This window comes from Gavia stellata, chromosome 24 (genome assembly GCF_030936135.1).
Source record: "Gavia stellata isolate bGavSte3 chromosome 24, bGavSte3.hap2, whole genome shotgun sequence".
In the NCBI taxonomy this organism is placed as follows: domain Eukaryota; kingdom Metazoa; phylum Chordata; class Aves; order Gaviiformes; family Gaviidae; genus Gavia; species Gavia stellata.
This window is the reverse complement of record NC_082617.1, coordinates 6,928,626-6,944,847: the sequence shown is the minus strand read 5'-3', so window position 1 is coordinate 6,944,847 and position 16,222 is coordinate 6,928,626. Positions and strand designations below refer to the sequence as shown.

Genomic DNA, 16,222 nt, shown 5'->3' with positions numbered 1-16,222 from the left:
ACCAATACTGTGGATGTTCAAAGCTTTACTGCTAAAACCATCTTCTGAAAGAAAACAATCATACAATCCTTTGGCTGTAGAAAGGCAGGAACCGCTCCTTTCCTCCCCCTGTTCCCATCCTTCCCTGCTAAATAGCAGAAATTAAGTAACTTCCCTTTGTGTCTTAATGAGCCATACACAACTCAAAGGGAGCAATTACAGGAGTATGCTCGGTATTGCAGATTAGAGGCAAATTTTAGAGCCCTGCTACAGTGTCAAGTGCCCAGGAGCCTTCTGCATGACTGCCCTTGAGACCTGCCATGTGTGCGTGTTTCACTGTTACACAAAACGAGGCAAAGGGTAAAGAGAAACACAGGTTTGATTCTTATTTCCTACATTTAAAATTGCACAAGGAACTATTATTCTGCGGGTGACTGCTGTCAGTCCCTGCCCAGGGGCTACCTGGATTTGTTTAGTCAGGGTTCAACGCTTGTTTCCAGCTGTGATGGCTTTCAAGTTACTTGTTCTCTTCAAGATGTTTGGGACAAAAAGGAGCCCCGAGGCTCGCTCAATGCTCTCTATGGGAACCAGGAACCGTTCCAGGGGGATTTTCTCATCCACAGGGCTGTTGGGCATCACATACGAGCGCAACTCAATCTCCCCGCTCTCCTTTTCCAGGATGAGCACCTTGAAGAAATGGGTGGGGACGGCCACATTGTTCTTCCCGATCACCTGATACTTGACGTACATCTTCCCATCGGCCTCCATCCTGCACCAACAGCAACGTCCCATGTTACCTCCTACTCTGGTGCCCCATCCGCCCCCTCAGCCCTCCACCACTACCCCTAAGCGAGCCCCTGCCCCACAGCATGGCAGGGAGCAGCCCTACTTCTGCGGTAGAGGTGTAAAACACTGCTGAAACAGAGGCTACATGACACGGTGAGACTGAGCTGCGTATTGGGTCTGCTCCCCCCAAATCTCTTCCCTGCTGTCTCTAACAGCCTTTCCAAGCCATTTACTGCTGCTGAAGAGATCTCAACACAGGACAGCTGCTCTTCAGCGCTACATGAACATCTTTGCAAATAAAGTCATGCTTTTAAGTGGAGAAATAGTCCATGAAATAAAACCTAGAAGCTTTGTTCTGCAGGGAAGGGGTCTGCAGTCTAATCTGTTAATCTAGTAATCTACTACTACTAGATTGTTAAGGACTGCAAACAAAAGCAGCTTGGTTATGTTGTAGCTCAAGAAACCCACCTTAACTCAGGAAATAATCAATTGAATGGGAAAGAGAGAAACTAATCCTAAGAAAGCCCCTTTCCACAGAAGCTCTGTGCACAGCTGGTATCATCTACTGAGCGGGGCCTTAGCAGATCACTCCTGTCTGCCTGCATTCCTTTCCCAGCACAATGCATCTCGAGCATGGTCGCAGCTTGGCCCTCGTGTTTACCTGGGGAGGTAAAGGGGTCCTGTGCAGACATAGACGTTCTTGTTGTTCCTCGCCAAGCTTCTGCTGTACTTCTCAAGGTTATTCCAGGCATTCTGGTTTAAATGAGGATCCTAGAAACACAACCAGGGCAACACAGACGGCAAAGTCAGTCAGTGGGGAACTTCCTCACTGTTCAGAGTAATAACACTCGCCTTTTCTGTAACACGTCTCACAGCATCCCGGGCACTTTCCAGAAGCGATCTCCTCTATCGCCTCCGCTCCGGACGCTGCGTACGGTCAGGTCCTGGTTTGCAACGCCCAGGAACAGAACCCACTCACCTCAGACCATGATTTTTGCAAGCATCTGTCCGCCCGTTTAACTTCGTTCCTGCAACGAGCTGCACTGAACGGTGTCTCTCACAGCTCCAGAGGAACGCGCAGGCAGACGCCTTTGCAGGACCGCTGGCGGTAAGTTTAGCGGGACATGCAGCCCCCCCAGTGCCTTTGGCCACTTCGGGCCCTCTCTGCCTGAACCACTACAGGGACAAAGCCACGGAAGAGCCAGAGACTCTCCGAGGCGGCTTCCAGCGGGGAGCAGCGTCCGCCCTTGAACACGGACCGCTCCGGTTCCCCGCCCCGCGCGGGGCGAGTCTCCCCGCGGGCCCCCGGGGCTGCGTGGAGCCGGTGCCGGCGGCGGGTCCTACCTGCGGGGCGACGTTGCTGAGGTAGAAGGTGTCCCGCATGGCCTTCTGGCTCCACTTGTGGTTGGCGGCGGCGGCCAAGTGCCCGCGGTCGAAGCCGCTGCCGCGGTAGTCGCCGTTGGTGGCCCGGTGGTACTCGTGCACCGAGTCGTCCTCCTGGAAGTCGCAGGCGGCGCGGTCGGAGGTACCGCTGAGCGTCTCCCGGTTGAGCTGTTCGACGACCCAGAGCGCGCTGCGGCTCCGCGGGTCGTAGCACAGCACGTAGGACTCGCGGCTCCGCAGCTGCGCCAGCCCGGGCAGCCCGTACTTGGTCAGCTCGGCCCGCCCCGGGCCCGGCAGCGCCGGCGGACCGGCGGCCGCCACGGCGGGCACCACGGGCAGGCGGCCCAGCAGCCCCTCCGCCGCATCGTCCTCGGCCCGGCGGCGGGCGGTGAGGGCCGCCCCCAGCCCCGCGCCCAGCGCCAGCGAGGCGCCGGGCAGCAGCCACCGGCCCCGCAGCATGGCTGTGCGCTGCGCCGCAGGAGCGGCCGCCGCTTAAACGGGCCGCGGCTTCCCCGCAGCAGGCCTCTCCCTGCGCGGCCCGGCACCCGCAGGAGCATCGCCCCTTTAAGGGCGAGAGGGCGCCGCGGCGCCCAGCGCTCCCCGGGGGGGGGGACGTCGCCGTCCCCCGGGACCCGCCGGCGGCGACAGAAGCGGCCGCGGCACCGGTGTGCAAAGGAACCATTTTATTAGGACAAACGAGAGAACAGCATTAAACGGGAGTCCCGGAGGCCACGAGCGCGGCTCGAAAGTACAAAAATAAAGAGCGGAGCAACCAACGAGGCGGCTCTCCCCCGGCCGGACGCCACAGCGGCCTCCGGGCCCGGTCGGCCCCCGCCCCGCCGGCGCCGCTCTCCCCCGCGCCGAGAGCGTTACCTTCGCCGTGTCTTTCCCTGAGGAAAAACCACCGCTCCCCCGGCTGGCCCCACTCCAGCCAGGCAGCGGCGAGGCGGGTGAAGGCGAAGCAACACCATCTTGCCGAGGCGGCGGCGAGGGAGGCAGGCCTGTACCCCCAAACCCACAGCGCTGCGGGGCTCCGCGCCACGGCCTGCTGCTGCTGCTGCGGCTCGGTGGCTTGGCTCCCCCGGCCACGGTCACAGGGCACGCAGAAGTCGGGTAGTCAGCAGCTGTAGCAGCACTGACTCCAAGCTCAACACGGTGAGTCGCGTCCCCAGGAGACGCTTGCACAAAGCCAGCCGTTTAGTTCAAGGAAGCGTTATAAAAATAGTGTTTAAAAAGAAGCATAAAAGGAGTTTTAGAGTGAGGAAGTGTTCTCTAGACCCTGTGCTGGCAATTCTTTCCAGACAAGGTAAAAAAAAGAAAAAGTGTTACATGTTCCTCTCTTTCAAGGAAAGGGCATTTCAGAGTGCTCCAAATGGCTAAAACAAAGTCACTGACACTCCGTAAGGGAAAACAGCCTCTGCTTTCCCAAACACCCCAGACTCCCCCAAAGCAACTTCTGGCCTCCATTCTGCTCACTGCCAAAGTGTGAATAATTCTAGGTTAGGTCACAAAATTCAAACTCAAAAATCAATGTTCCGAGTGACCACCATCAATGATTTGATCTCTAGTATCCTGTTGCTTCTACCTCACTGGCAAAGCCACAAAGTTTCCTGAAGCCTGAATCACAGCCAGGTGCAGGTAGAGCAGAGCTCTTCCTCCCAGGGGAGGCTCATCTCTCCCCACATCCAGCACAGCGTCCTGTTTTTCCTCCCAGTTGAAGATGGGTACCCCTTCCCCTGCCTGGCAGTAGTCCTGTCCACAAAGAATGCGTTGCACGAGCTATTTAAACATCCTCTGTTTAGGCCCCTGTGAAACAAGGGGTCCCCAAGGCACCTCAGACTAACACCTCCCACCCAAAGAACTGCTGCTTCAGCCAACCTTGCTGCTCCTGCAGCAGATTAGGATTGGAAGAAATCAGAGGTGGAAACGTCTCAAGGGTGGAGCAGTCACTACTTGGCCACACAAGCAAGGAAGCACTAGTTAAATAGCATCTGACCTCAACAACAACAAAAAAACCACCACAAGCCTTTGAGGAATGAAGCCAAGGAAACTCATGAGGGAATTCAAAAGCTGGTAACAAGACTTTCTTTTCTCCCCTCAGAAAAATCTGGCTTTGCTTTTAAAGAAAGGAGAAAGTCTTGGAATAAAGAAACGCATGCCCCAAGTAATTGAAAAGTACAACTCCTTTCAACAGCCCTTTTCAACAGCAGGACAGAAGTCCTACCACACAGGAAGAAATAAGGAGGGACATAAATAAAACAGCTTTTCATGTAGGAACCAGCCTGCCTGGGTGTATCAAAGTTGTTACAAGTTCTCCCTGAAGAAGAACTCAATCAGTTCAGCAGCCATAGCCTGGATAAGACTACAGAATTTATCCGAGAGAACCTTTCCAGTAGCCAAAGCTCTCATTGCATCCCATTAAACCACTGCAGACTCCTTTTAAAAGCATTCACCATCACTCCCTGAAGAGAAGTAAGACAGCACAATGTAAGTCCTTCGGCACCCAGGCAGGGAGGAGACAGCGTAACACCCGTACCCAGACAGCCGCCTGCACTGCGACTTGAGTACCCCCCTCCCCAGCGTCTTCCTCGAGTGTTTGCAAGGCTACAGACCAGCACCTGGCCCAGAGCTGGGCAACGCCACTGCCGGAGGTCAACCTCAGGGCCCAAACGCTACTCTGAAAGCAAGCGGAAGCTCATCTACAAGTAATGCTTTGATCCCAATTTGCCTGCTGCCTTCTCAGTTTTTTTTTTTTTAAGGAGACTTCTAGCTATTCAGACCAGGAACCCTCATGGATGCTCCTGTTACCAGTGAGAAAATACAGCATAAGGGAACCCTGCACTTGCCAGGGGGACCCAAAAAGGACAGCCCAGGTATTTGGGGAGGTGAGAGCAGAGCTGGTACATGGAATGTGAGAGAGCTACAGCAATTTAAAGCAGTTCTGAGGAAGTGTTTGGAGGAGGTCCAATTCTACTTAAGAGTTTGACCCTCTGGTTCTACATTTGTGCCTACCAGCTGGCTGTTTGGCCATACAAGGTCTGACTACTGGCCTCTCCAGTGCAGGGTACCCAAGAGCTGAGACCATGAGACCACCTGGAATAGCTCAGTGACAGAAGGCAGGAAGAACATCCATCCAGTGGTTAGAGCAGACAGGATGCTTCATCACACAGCTGTCCTGGTCTATCAGTTCCATATTTCTTGGAGGAAAACTCTACCCTCTAGAAAGGATTGCAGCAGAGAGGGATACTGTTAGCCACAGGTATTAATTACAGATTGTTTTTAGTCTTCAGTTGCTCTTGCTCCACCACAGCAGCAACACCTGGCTGCACCAGTGTCACTCAAGCATCTTCTGAAGAGGCAGAGAGATTGCCTGGGATTGCCAATAAGAAGGTTGGTGCATGCATCAGCCTGTCCTCCCATCTCCCCATCCACCTTTGTGAGAATTACAGTAGCCTGTAAAGAACTGGCCTTCAGTGAAAGAAATAACACTAGTAAAAAAGCTGAAGGCTGACAACATCCCTCCTGCTAGGATGATTCTAGGCCATCAGCAGCTTAAGCAGATCTTACAGAGAAGACTGACCTTTAACAAATCAATACCCATAAATACCGAAAACTGCAGTGTCAAACAGCTATGCAGAGGTGAGCCAGCACAGCACAGAAAGAAAGGGAAAAGCACGCTGGATTAGTGTTCACTCAAGAGCTTCTGCACAACCCAAGCACCTGGGTGCTGGCAGTTTCGCCCTCCAAGGATTACAGTTTCTCATCAGCTTGCCGCTGCCAGCAGGTTAGCAGTTCTCTCCATAGCTTGTAGTAAATGTTCACCTGAGCCTGCTCTACTGTATTTGAAATGCAGCAGTTTCCCCTCTCAGGAGGGAGAGGTGACCAACTCAGGACTGTGACTCCAACAGGACTGGTACACAGAAAAGCGGATCAGCCCCAGCAGTCAGCTAACGATGAAATGCTTGCATGCCCACTGGATTACACCAGAAAAGGACTCTTACTTGTAGGTCAGACCTGTACCATGTCTTCCTGGCAAGAAGTACCATGAGACAGTATTGACAATATCAAGGTTAGTGTGACCAGAGCTTATGCAGGGTAGTATTATGCAAGCCACTGAGGCAGAAAACCCCAGTGCCATGCCTGTATAAGTCTCTAAATACAGCTGTCTTCATTGCACATGACTAGATGCCCATTTCTTGTATTTCAGAATCCTGATTGTAGCTGGATATGCTCCAGTTCAGAGCCAGGAAAGCAGTTTGTTGCTGCAGGGAGGCCTCAAGCTTCTGCTCTAAGGCTGTGTGTAATAAGGCTTGACTTCAAACTATGCTTCACTCACTGATTAAAACCACCAGAGTCTTGCTTTCAAGGAGACCTTGTTGATAAGGCGATTCTGGATTCAAGCAGTTTCAGTGCACAAAGCTGCCAGCTGTAATCGTGTCCTCCCATCTCAGCTTTTCAAGGTCTCTTTCCCAGGCAAAGGGGTCCAAACTGCCAGATGTCAGATGACAATCACCAGAAACTGATGCAATTATCTTCTTTGCACACCCCGTGGATGGCTAAGCGCAGACACGAAGAAGAAGAATCCAGAAGCTACTTGAATGGCAGGATGTGTGACTTCATTGGAATACATTCTATTCACAGGAGGAAGATCCTTCTATACTGACCCACCAAAATCCACTGGATTCAGCTCGTCCCTTCCCCATCAGAAGTCACTTCACGTGAGCTACTTCCATGATGCAGGAGTCCATCCTTCCAGGGATGCCCAGACAGATGGTTTCTTTCTCCCCAAAATTTAAGTCATTAAAAAAAGATACAAAGAACTGCTTTTGGCAGCACAGAGGCATTTGAGATTTGAAAAAATCTGGAGTGGAGGATCCAAGTAGATAGGGAAGTAATCAGTCCTTGACCTAATAAATAGAGCAGGAAGAAGTCTTCAAGGTGGCTAGTAGCCCAAACACAAAACCTGAAGTCCTGCAGAGACCCCTAGGAGCTTTAATGCGCCACACTGCATGGGCCATCTCCTGGGATCCACTGCCATACAGTTTCTCTGACACCTTTTGTTAGGCTCATGGACTATTTGGAATCTTGAAGTTCCTTTGCCTTCTTCAAAATCAGGTGAACATCAGAGATAGGATAATCCTATGTCAAAGAAACAAGTGATGTAAGTGACTACCTAGCGTATCTCGTACACATTGTTTCACTTAAGCAAGGCAAACCTTGACGACAGCATTCTTGGCCTAGTATAACATACAGCCACGTTCAGTTACTCCCTTAACAGCTAGCAGTTTCCTGTTTTGTAACTGATCGAGCCTCAATACCCTTCAAGAAGATTTTTTTTTTTTTAAATTTGTCCTCCAAGGGTACAGTAAGCTGGCTTGCTACAAAGGCTATCTTCATGCCAGAAAGCCTTATCAAAGCCAGTATCTTGCACAGCCCAAAGCAGGAACTGGCAGAATCAGAGATATCCTACTGTGCAGTGCAGGAGTTTTCAACCTTGAGCTCTCACAGACCTCAGAACTAAACAAAAGCCTCCGCCAATAAACTTAACACTGTTACACAGGGTTTCACGTCTTTGCTGGAAAAATACAAATTTTTTTGCAAACCAAAAGCTGTTAAAAACCTCTAGCCTATGATAATTTCTCTGTAGGCTAGAATGGGCGCCCAAGCAAAAGAAGGCTTTATTTCAATGGCAATACTGAGCTCCAGACAGCAGCACTCTGTCCCACCAACAGAAGATCAGAGAAGGAATATTATTCTCTGAAATAGGACCCATTGCTACTGTAGCACTAAAAAGGGGGAGGAAAGAGAAGAGATCCATACAGAGCTAGGACAACAAAACAGAGTGTACAGCCACCCTCTGCATGTGGAAGTGAAAACCCGGTTAGCAGCACAAGGAGCAGAGACACCACCACCAAGGAAGTTAAAGTAGTCATTTGTCAGGAGTTCAGTTTCCCAGTGGGTGGTGGGGACCACAGCATGCAAAGATTCATACTTCCAGTAATGAGCATGCTGCAAGATCCACCTTAAGATTTTTCTGCATGCAACTATCAGAAATCTGGTACTTCTATTCAGCCATGCATATCCCTGCTATCACCCTCTCTCACAGGACTATTTCAAGACTCTTCAAATTACTCCCTATGCCAACTATATTTAATCCTTACCTGCAGCAGCCTCATGTTCAGAGTGAAGTCTCCTTCCAGCAACTGGTCCCGGATTAGTCTGAAAGATGGACATTATTCCAGCTACTTTTGACTCTTTACAGAGGAACTTTAAAAGCAGACTACACTGTGCCCTTATAGAGGCCTTTGAAAACACTTTTGCTACCATTGTAACAAGTGACTATAACCTATTCTCCAGATGCCTTAACGCACGCCTACAGGAGGCTCGCGGATCCACAGATTTAGGTAAAGGAGGGAAAGAAAAGAGGAGGAAGGCCACCTCTGTACTTACGTCAACATGGCACAACAGACGAGCAGAAGAAAATCAAAGCGCTTATCATCAGCAAAGAGGGAGTCCCAGATACGGATGACATCTGGCAGCAGGAACTCTTGGGACAAGAGCAGCGTCAGCCAGCGGAAGGCAAAGAACTGGGGTTTGATGTTCTGTTCTTGCTGTCAGACATGCACCAGGCAAAGAATGAATATGTGCTCTCGGCCAGTTCCCTACAAGTAAGAGATGCACCCCATGTTTCCATCCCCATCTCCACCCTGATACTGCTCTAAGCTGTCAACTCATACTGCAACCGCAGCAAACCCAGTGCGTCCTTTGAAGGCTCTCACATTCAAGCTAGACTGAGAGAGATTTTAAGTGTAGCCACGCTCCATGTCTACAGACAAGCCAGAAAATGCTCCTCTGTCTACAACATGAAGTAAAGGAAGCTTTTCTTACTACAGGCACTATTTGTGTTAGTTCCATCAAACTTGCCAAGTAATTTTAATGTTCCCATTTGAACAGCATTTTATCTGCAAAGTCGCAGCCCTCCCCCACCAGCAGAGACACTGTTTTGTCAGGATTTCCTCTCCTTTCCAGAAGCCCCGTATTTATCAAAAGGTTTACTATTCACAAAAAGAAACAAAGATGGAACAGAGTTCACACTGATGGTCAGTAAAACATACTGTAAGCACTTCTAGCCTCAAGCTTCCTTGTTTTCTGCTGCTAAATCCAAGGGACTATAAGTTTAATCAAGATCAAATGAGTTCAGGATCCTACTGATATTCTTAAGGACCAGCTGCTGCATGGCCAAGACCATTTCCTGCCAGCTAAACTGTAAGCAATTTATTTTCTCCCCACTGAATCAGCCACCAGCCAATGCTGTGGGTCATGTCACTGTGCTAACAAACCATCTTTTGGATTATAAAAAAAAAAATATATCCTGATTTCTCTAAATGCAAAAAAAAAATCTCAGTGTGATTTGGTGAAGGTTGGAGTACCAAGAGCAGCTTTCCCTTCCAAATTCTCCTTGGACTTTCACACTAAATGGTCTATAAGACCTGAAGATGTTTTCAGCAAAAGCTGCCTTCTAGATGCTCTACAAAACCCACACCAACCCAAGGCACTCTGAGACCCTTGCACAAAAAAGGGTGATAGAATTAGGTGAGCGGGATGGACCAGCTTGCTTGATTTAAGTTTACTTCCTGAATGATCTCCATGCAGTTTAAGTTAGTGCTGTCAGGGCATCTGGTGGCAACAGAAGTGTTGGGAGGTGGATTGTTTTTTGTTTTGTTTTTAAAGACGGAGACACAATTCCTGTAACCTTAGATTCCAAGGAACTCTACAGCAAAACTCATGTTTTACCTGGTGACTAGAAGAGAGTAAAGACTCCAGCTCCAACTAGGTCTCAACCCAGGTGACCAGGGATCGTGGCCAAGTCACTTCGGACTCACAGCTGGCAGCTTTGCAACAACTATTGTTTGCTTCCACAGTCAGGCAGGGGAGGAAAGCCCTGCTGTGTCAGCTCGCTCTAGGCTTACTCCAAGGAGAGGTTGTTTCAGCTCACAGATAAGAGAGCCTCTATGCCTTACAGGCAAAGCCCTTCATACACTCTCTCAACCTTTCTATTCAAGCACAGTAACAGTTTAACAAAATTGGCTGACATTGAAACGCACTATTAAGCTCCACTCCTCACATTCCAACCGAGACTGAGAGAAACACCTAGGTCCTCACCAGTTTCAAATACAGCTCCACATCTTTTTCCTTCAGAGTGGAGTAGACCTTCTCCATTTTGTAGGTAATACCACACTGAGAATCATCCAGGCTCTTAATGAAGTTGTCCCGAATTTCGGCCATTAGATTGGTAAAGCAGAAAAATGTGTCTGCTTCAGCATGTTCTGGAAAAAAAAAATTAAAAGAAATGATGGGGGAATAGAGGAAGCATTACTGACAGAGGCACACAGACTTAGAACTGTTCTTGCTCCATAATCTGGTTGCTGTACTGGATTCAAGTAGCAGATCCCACAAGATCTTGGCTTGCTTGGACTGGGACAAGACTAGATGCTTTTTTTTTTTTTTTAAAACCAGAAATGTCTACAGAGCCACTGCAAATACAGCCCCTGTGTGCAACACAAGGTCTTCATGACATCAGGTCACAAACCGGTTATCTATGCCCAAGAACACCATCTGCTTTCCCCACCATCAGCACACACCCTCGGAGCTCCTGTGAAGTAGAAGCAACAGGCAAAGTACTCCCATTCCATTCTTTTCTTACCAGGTATATATAGCACGAGCAAACAAGAGCTTCTAAAGGGATTTTAAGTTTCACAAAGTGCAACTTAGATCCATGCAAAAAACCAAACAGAAATCCCTCAAAAATCCTCACTTCCCATGTCCTCTCCACTCACAGCCCATTCAGTTTCTATCAATTTGCTGTGGTTCCCAGAACTCCTCATCTCTTACTGTATTTGCTTTTTGGCCCAGTCAAAACAGAGTTGTTTAAAGAGAGTCTCATTCCCAAACCAGTTCTTTACACAGAGAGCATGCAGTACAACAGCCATTACTGAGCAGTCAAAAGAGTCTCTCACCTTTCCATTCACTGTTAGGATCTGTAGCAAAGGTGTAGTAAAGAGGCCCTACGATTTCATTCATCCCCTGAACGTACGCTATCCCGGGGTTCAGCTTGGCATAGATAAACAGGATTCGCTCCACTACTTCCCAGTGAGCTTCACAGCCGTTGGGTAGAACTTCATACTCGCTCAGAGAATTAGGAGTTGTTTTAAGAGGGGAGCTCACCTGAAGAGCAAGACAAGACTAGGGCTGATTCAGGATAACCAACTGGCACAGGAAGTTTTGTACACGTGACGAGCTTGGCTTTTAATACACATAGGCCCCCAAAAGATTTGGGCAGCTTATACCAAGCAGGCAGGTGTTCATATAAACTTGGGAAGCACAAAGGCACTGAAGTCCTAGTGCTGGCTATCCCTGAAGAACGAAGCAGTCTGTAGTAACAGACAGTTGCCCTGAATCACTGCACCACCTGATCCCATGCAGTAAGAAACCACAGCAGTTCCACTTCTCTATTAGTAGTATGAGGAAAAGTATAGATCCGTTGTGGTAGCAAGCCACCTTCCCCAACAGCATGTGGCACTTGTGCTGTAACACTTGTGAAAACGTAAAGAGACAACACACATTTCAGCAGATACCCAGCTCTTCTCCTAATTGCAGGTTTATGAGATCCAGTTCTGTAAGACTATGTAAATTCAACTTCAGTAAATTAACCCTTCAGTGTTTTGTTCCCATACAGAAAGGCACATCAAGCATAAAATACTCGCATCTTCCTGCAACTCCAACTTCCACCTGAAGTCAGGAAAAAATAATCCTTAAAATTAAATACACCTGTAATTCCCTACTAACTGTCAGGCACATCAGCTGGTTCTACAAAGCTGTCTAGCCACCAGAACACACAGTATATGCTGGGGTATTTGCCCAATTCCACCACACAAGCAGAGAGAAACAGAAAAAAAGCCTGAGAAACACCCTTCTTCCTCTTATCAGCTAAGATGCCTTGCCCCATGGACAGCCGCCACCGAGATCTCACATTTGTAACCCCGCTGCGGTTTCGCGCCACCGTCTGTGACTTGAGTGTCGTCTGCTCCACCCGCTTGCGCAGCGTCTCAAACTCATTTTGGGGATCCAGGATTAAAAGGCAGGGGTAGTCTGTTGGGCGCTGGAAGAATGCCATGTCAGGGTACAGCCTCCTAGGACAGATACAGAAAGAAATCAGGCATAAGAAGGAAGTACATACCCCATGTTGAACAGGAGGCTCAGTTTAATATTAAACTTCATTTTCAAAGTACAAAGCGTTAACCAAACCACTCGGGTTCAGAAGCCTGAATCATTATGCCTCACACACCTGACATCTTTGTCTATCTGGAGAAGCACTTCGTTATCCTTGAAGTAAGTATTCCATCGGCTGTCTGGGTTTGGATTGAGAGGCTAAAGAAATAAACAACAGAAACGGAACAAGCATGTTTCACACATATCAAAATCCTCAGTAAATATACACTGATTTAACATTCCTGCTGTCCCTCTGTCATCTAGTACCAGCATGCTCTTAACACATCAGATTTAATTTTTTCTCTCATTAGCTACATTTAGTGTTGTTTTTTCAGACAGCGTGCAGGAAGCAGATCAGAGCTTGTGAAACGAGTGAGCATGCAGGATCACTTAGAGAGGCAGAAGCCAATATTTCCAATCCCTTTTCATCTGCCTCTTAATGACTTTGTTCCCAAATCAGCTATCCTGTCTTGTGTCAACAAGATTCCTGATTGAAGCTCCAATCTATACTACAGAGATAGTCTTTGTACTTAGGGTAAGAGTTACCCACCCACACAGTACTTAAGTGTTGTGGTTATCAGTTACAAGTATCCCCCTCTATCTCAGCTCTGAGAAAGCTGATTAAGCACCACCATTGTGCCCAGGAAAAAGGAAATACATATTAATATGAACAGCCTATCCTGTAGCTGACCAGTTTTCCAGTATGACAAACTTAACTACCCCTCCACACACACTTTCCTCTCTCCACATCAAGATCCACACAAAGTTAACAACTAACTGAGAGGGGGGAAAAAAAAAAAAAAGCAACGTTCCAAGAGATTCAAAGATCACTGTAACCTGCCAACGTGTGGAATGTTACAAACATGCTAGTTTTACAGCACCAAGGCCTCCAGAGATCACAGCGGCACAGATGACTGTATGCTAGCAGAGAAGTTAACATTCAGGACCAGTCATGGAAGCAGTTGTATCATTTTACAGTCTCTTCTGATCAGTTACTTCATTCCCTCCCCCAACACATATACTCTTAACAGCACTTTCAGAGAAGGAAAAAGCCAAGGGATGCAGGAAGTAGTAAATTAAAAAAAAAAAAGCCAGCAGCAGAACTAGAAATAAGTGAGTCTCTTGCCTTCCACATCATAGTCCAGCTTCACTCTCCTGCCTCTTTTATATGCTCTTTTCAGAGTAGCCTGTTGAGTCCACTCATGGACCTGACTTCCCAGGAGAGCGTCTCTTTGCTAGAGGTACCTCTTGTGAGCCTCTCCCTTTCCCTAGGAGAACCGTAGCCTGGGCAGCTAGCCCCAAAGGAGGGGAAAAGAGATTCGCATAGCTGAAAACAGCTCTCTTCAGAACTATTGGTGCATTGCCAGTAAGTCACACTGAAGGCTACTAAGACACACGCACCAGGCTGGTACCTAGGAACTGTCCCTCCTGCTAGCAGGGCAAAGTTCTCTCAGTCCAACAACAGAGCCAAGAGCAGCCCAGGCGTCCAGGCTCCGGAACAACAGTTTATAGCTCTGGGGAATTTTCTGCAACACAAAGACTTAAGAGCACTTACGTGATCTTCTAAGGTGACATCTTCCCTTGAAACCCCCAGGTTGGCTTTGGCTATCCCAGGCTGGATAATCATTTCCTTTAGGAACTGGGAATACAGATCCCTTAAGGAAGAAAAGAGGAATTTGTAATGAAGCAGAAGATTAAGTCAACATAAGCACCCAGACTGAGTTCAAACAGATCTCTCAGCACCACCCTGCTTAGCCAGAATGCATCTGATTTTCTCTTCAGTTGAGTTCAGCTGAAGAGGTCAATCCACCTGACCCAGCAGACAGCCTACAGAACAGTGCATTCCACACAAGAACAATTCATTTTATGAAGGTACTTAATTATTTAAGGAACTATTCTCCTTCTCCGCAGATATCATTAGAAATAAAGGAACAAGCAGCGATGTCCTCACCTCTGTTTCTTCAGCAAAGAGCTCCATAAGGCTTTCTCTAAAGGGAGGTAGTTCAGGAGTATCTGTACAGAAGACAGACACACACAAATCAGTATTTGGAGAATGAGCTATTATACCTGTAAGATGAGCAAACCAAACGCAGCAGCTAAAACTGGCTCTCTGAAAATACCGAGAGCTTTCTCCAGAAAGCCCAGTACTTTGCCAAGTGACAGTCAGGAATATTTCAGGGACTGGTTTTCAACACAGACCTATTTTTAGGATTGATCAATAGCAAACCTGACTGAAATGCACTCCTAGCTTAACACTAAGGGCTGTTCTCATGCAAAGAGCAGACAACCACTTTCTCTCATCCAAAGAGATGGTTGTCCTGGGTCAGTAAATGCTATTGCAATTGTGCCAGTGCTGATCTCCACAAATTACTGCCAATTTTGAGTGGCTTTTAAGCTCAGGAATTTTTTGTTTGTTTGTTTACAATTTTAAGTGCCCAAAAATACTACGTGTATTTAAGCAATGCAAAGCATCACTCGCAAGAAACAAAAGCACCCCAAGGAAAACCCACCTTCCAGCACAGGCAGCGCAGCCCACCATCAAAGGGAATTCCTGTGGAACATCAGGCAGAGAAATAACTACGTTAGCCCCAGTTAGCCTCCTCGCCGTGGTTTACTAACGTCACCGCACACACAGGCAAAGGCAGCACCGCTCCTCCCCAGGGGGCAAGACATTTTCACAGGGACGCTCTGGAGGTTATATTATACACAGCTCCAAACGTGCCGCTGCCTGCCACGGGGCTGGGTGCCTGCGGCAGGCGTTGGGAGCAGAAAGCCGGGGAGCGTGCAGGTGATGGACAAGGCACAGCAGAAGCAATGAAACCCACAAGCACCTCCGAGAGGGGGAAGGAAGGGTTTGCCTGGAAGTTTGTGGCTGTGCTCAAAGGCCGGGCGGGGACCGCTGCAGCCTGACGGAGCTTGGGCTTGAAAACACAGCCGCCAGCCTCGGGTTTCCAACACCCGCCGCTTCACGGCAGCTCTAGGAGCGGAGTACTTGGCGGTAGCTGAGGCGGCCTTCAGCCGTCGGACACCCCGGGGCCGCACACCCCGTGCCTGCGCCTTCGGGCGTCCCGAGCCCCGCGGGGGCGGCTCCAGCCCGGGCCCACCGCCGGCGGGAGCCCCACCGGGGCTGGGGCCGTGCCCAGCGCCCTCCTCCCCAGGCCGGGGCCGGTCCCCGCCCCTCCCCGGGCCACTCACCGCTGAAGCAGAGATCGCGGAGCTTGGCCAGAGCCACCGTGGGTTCGCCGAGCACCTCCTGGAAGTCCGCGATCCTGAGGGGAGGGGAGCGGAGCCGCGGCCGTTATAACGCTTGTTACCGGCACCCCCCCGACCCCACAGAGCCCTCCCCGCGCAGCCCCGGGAGGGGAGAGGAGCCGACGGGCCCCAACACCGACCTGCTCTGGTGCAACCGCGACATGGCGGCCCCCGCGCCCCTTCCCCGCGCGCCGCATAAACGCTCCGGCTGGAAACCCTGCCCGCGGGGGGGTGGGCGGGGGTCGGCCAAACCACGCCCCCGGCTCCGCCCACCACCCCACCCACCCACCCACCCACCCCCTCCCCGCGGCGGCGGCTCCGCCCCTCGGGGGGGGGGGGGGAGTGGCGGCGAGCCCCGCCCCCGCGGCCGCCTCAGGCCGCCCGTGCGTTCCTGCCCGGCGGCCTTCTCACCCCGGGCCGCCCTCCCAGCTCCCTCCCGGGGCGCTGAGCTGCCCGGGGGCTCGGCCCCGGCCGCGGGTTGTGCCCTCTCACGGCACCCGGGGCCTGGTGGGGCCCCCTCCCCTGGCACCAGGTGCTTACAGCTGCCCGCCTT

At 50.0% G+C, this 16,222-nt stretch overlaps 2 protein-coding genes across 3 annotated transcripts; both read right to left on the bottom strand.

The window, feature by feature from the left end:
• Nucleotides 1–10: 10 nt before the first annotated feature.
• Nucleotides 11–2,622, bottom strand: ENDOG (endonuclease G). Its single transcript, XM_059828955.1, has 3 exons — nucleotides 2,110–2,622; nucleotides 1,427–1,536; nucleotides 11–748 (listed from the first exon to the last, which is right to left on the bottom strand). The coding sequence occupies exons 1-3, from the start codon at nucleotides 2,605–2,607 to the stop codon at nucleotides 463–465; spliced, it is 894 nt and encodes a 297-aa protein (XP_059684938.1). The 5' UTR covers nucleotides 2,608–2,622; the 3' UTR covers nucleotides 11–462.
• A 390-nt stretch (nucleotides 2,623–3,012) lies between these two features.
• On the bottom strand, nucleotides 3,013–15,832 carry TBC1D13 (TBC1 domain family member 13). Of its 2 annotated transcripts, XM_059828855.1 has the most exons (12): nucleotides 15,810–15,832; nucleotides 15,613–15,686; nucleotides 14,928–14,968; nucleotides 14,369–14,430; nucleotides 13,973–14,072; nucleotides 12,494–12,576; nucleotides 12,179–12,338; nucleotides 11,166–11,373; nucleotides 10,312–10,475; nucleotides 8,599–8,759; nucleotides 8,310–8,367; nucleotides 3,013–7,287 (listed from the first exon to the last, which is right to left on the bottom strand). In XM_059828855.1, exons 1-12 carry the CDS (start codon nucleotides 15,830–15,832, stop codon nucleotides 7,222–7,224), a joined length of 1,200 nt encoding a protein of 399 aa, XP_059684838.1. In that variant the 3' UTR covers nucleotides 3,013–7,221. The 2 variants fall into 2 exon arrangements, with proteins under 2 accessions (XP_059684838.1, XP_059684839.1); XM_059828856.1 differs by lacking the exons at nucleotides 10,312–10,475; nucleotides 11,166–11,373.
• Between the last annotated feature and the right edge of the window lie 390 nt (nucleotides 15,833–16,222).

Coding starts and splice junctions, on each gene's coding strand:
- ENDOG (XM_059828955.1), bottom strand. CDS start 2,607: ATGCTGCGGGGCCGGTGGCTGCTGCCCGGCGCCTCGCTGGCGCTGGGC. Junction 1,537..2,109: donor TCAGCAACGTCGCCCCGCAG/GTAGGACCCGCC, acceptor TTGTGTTTCTAG/GATCCTCATTTAAACCAGAA. Junction 749..1,426: donor GGACCCCTTTACCTCCCCAG/GTAAACACGAGG, acceptor CTGTTGGTGCAG/GATGGAGGCCGATGGGAAGA.
- TBC1D13 (XM_059828855.1), bottom strand. CDS start 15,832: ATGTCGCGGTTGCACCAGAGCAG. Junction 14,969..15,612: donor CCGCGATCTCTGCTTCAGCG/GTGAGTGGCCCG, acceptor GATGTTCCACAG/GAATTCCCTTTGATGGTGGG. Junction 8,368..8,598: donor GTCTGTTGTGCCATGTTGAC/GTAAGTACAGAG, acceptor TCCATCTTTCAG/ACTAATCCGGGACCAGTTGC.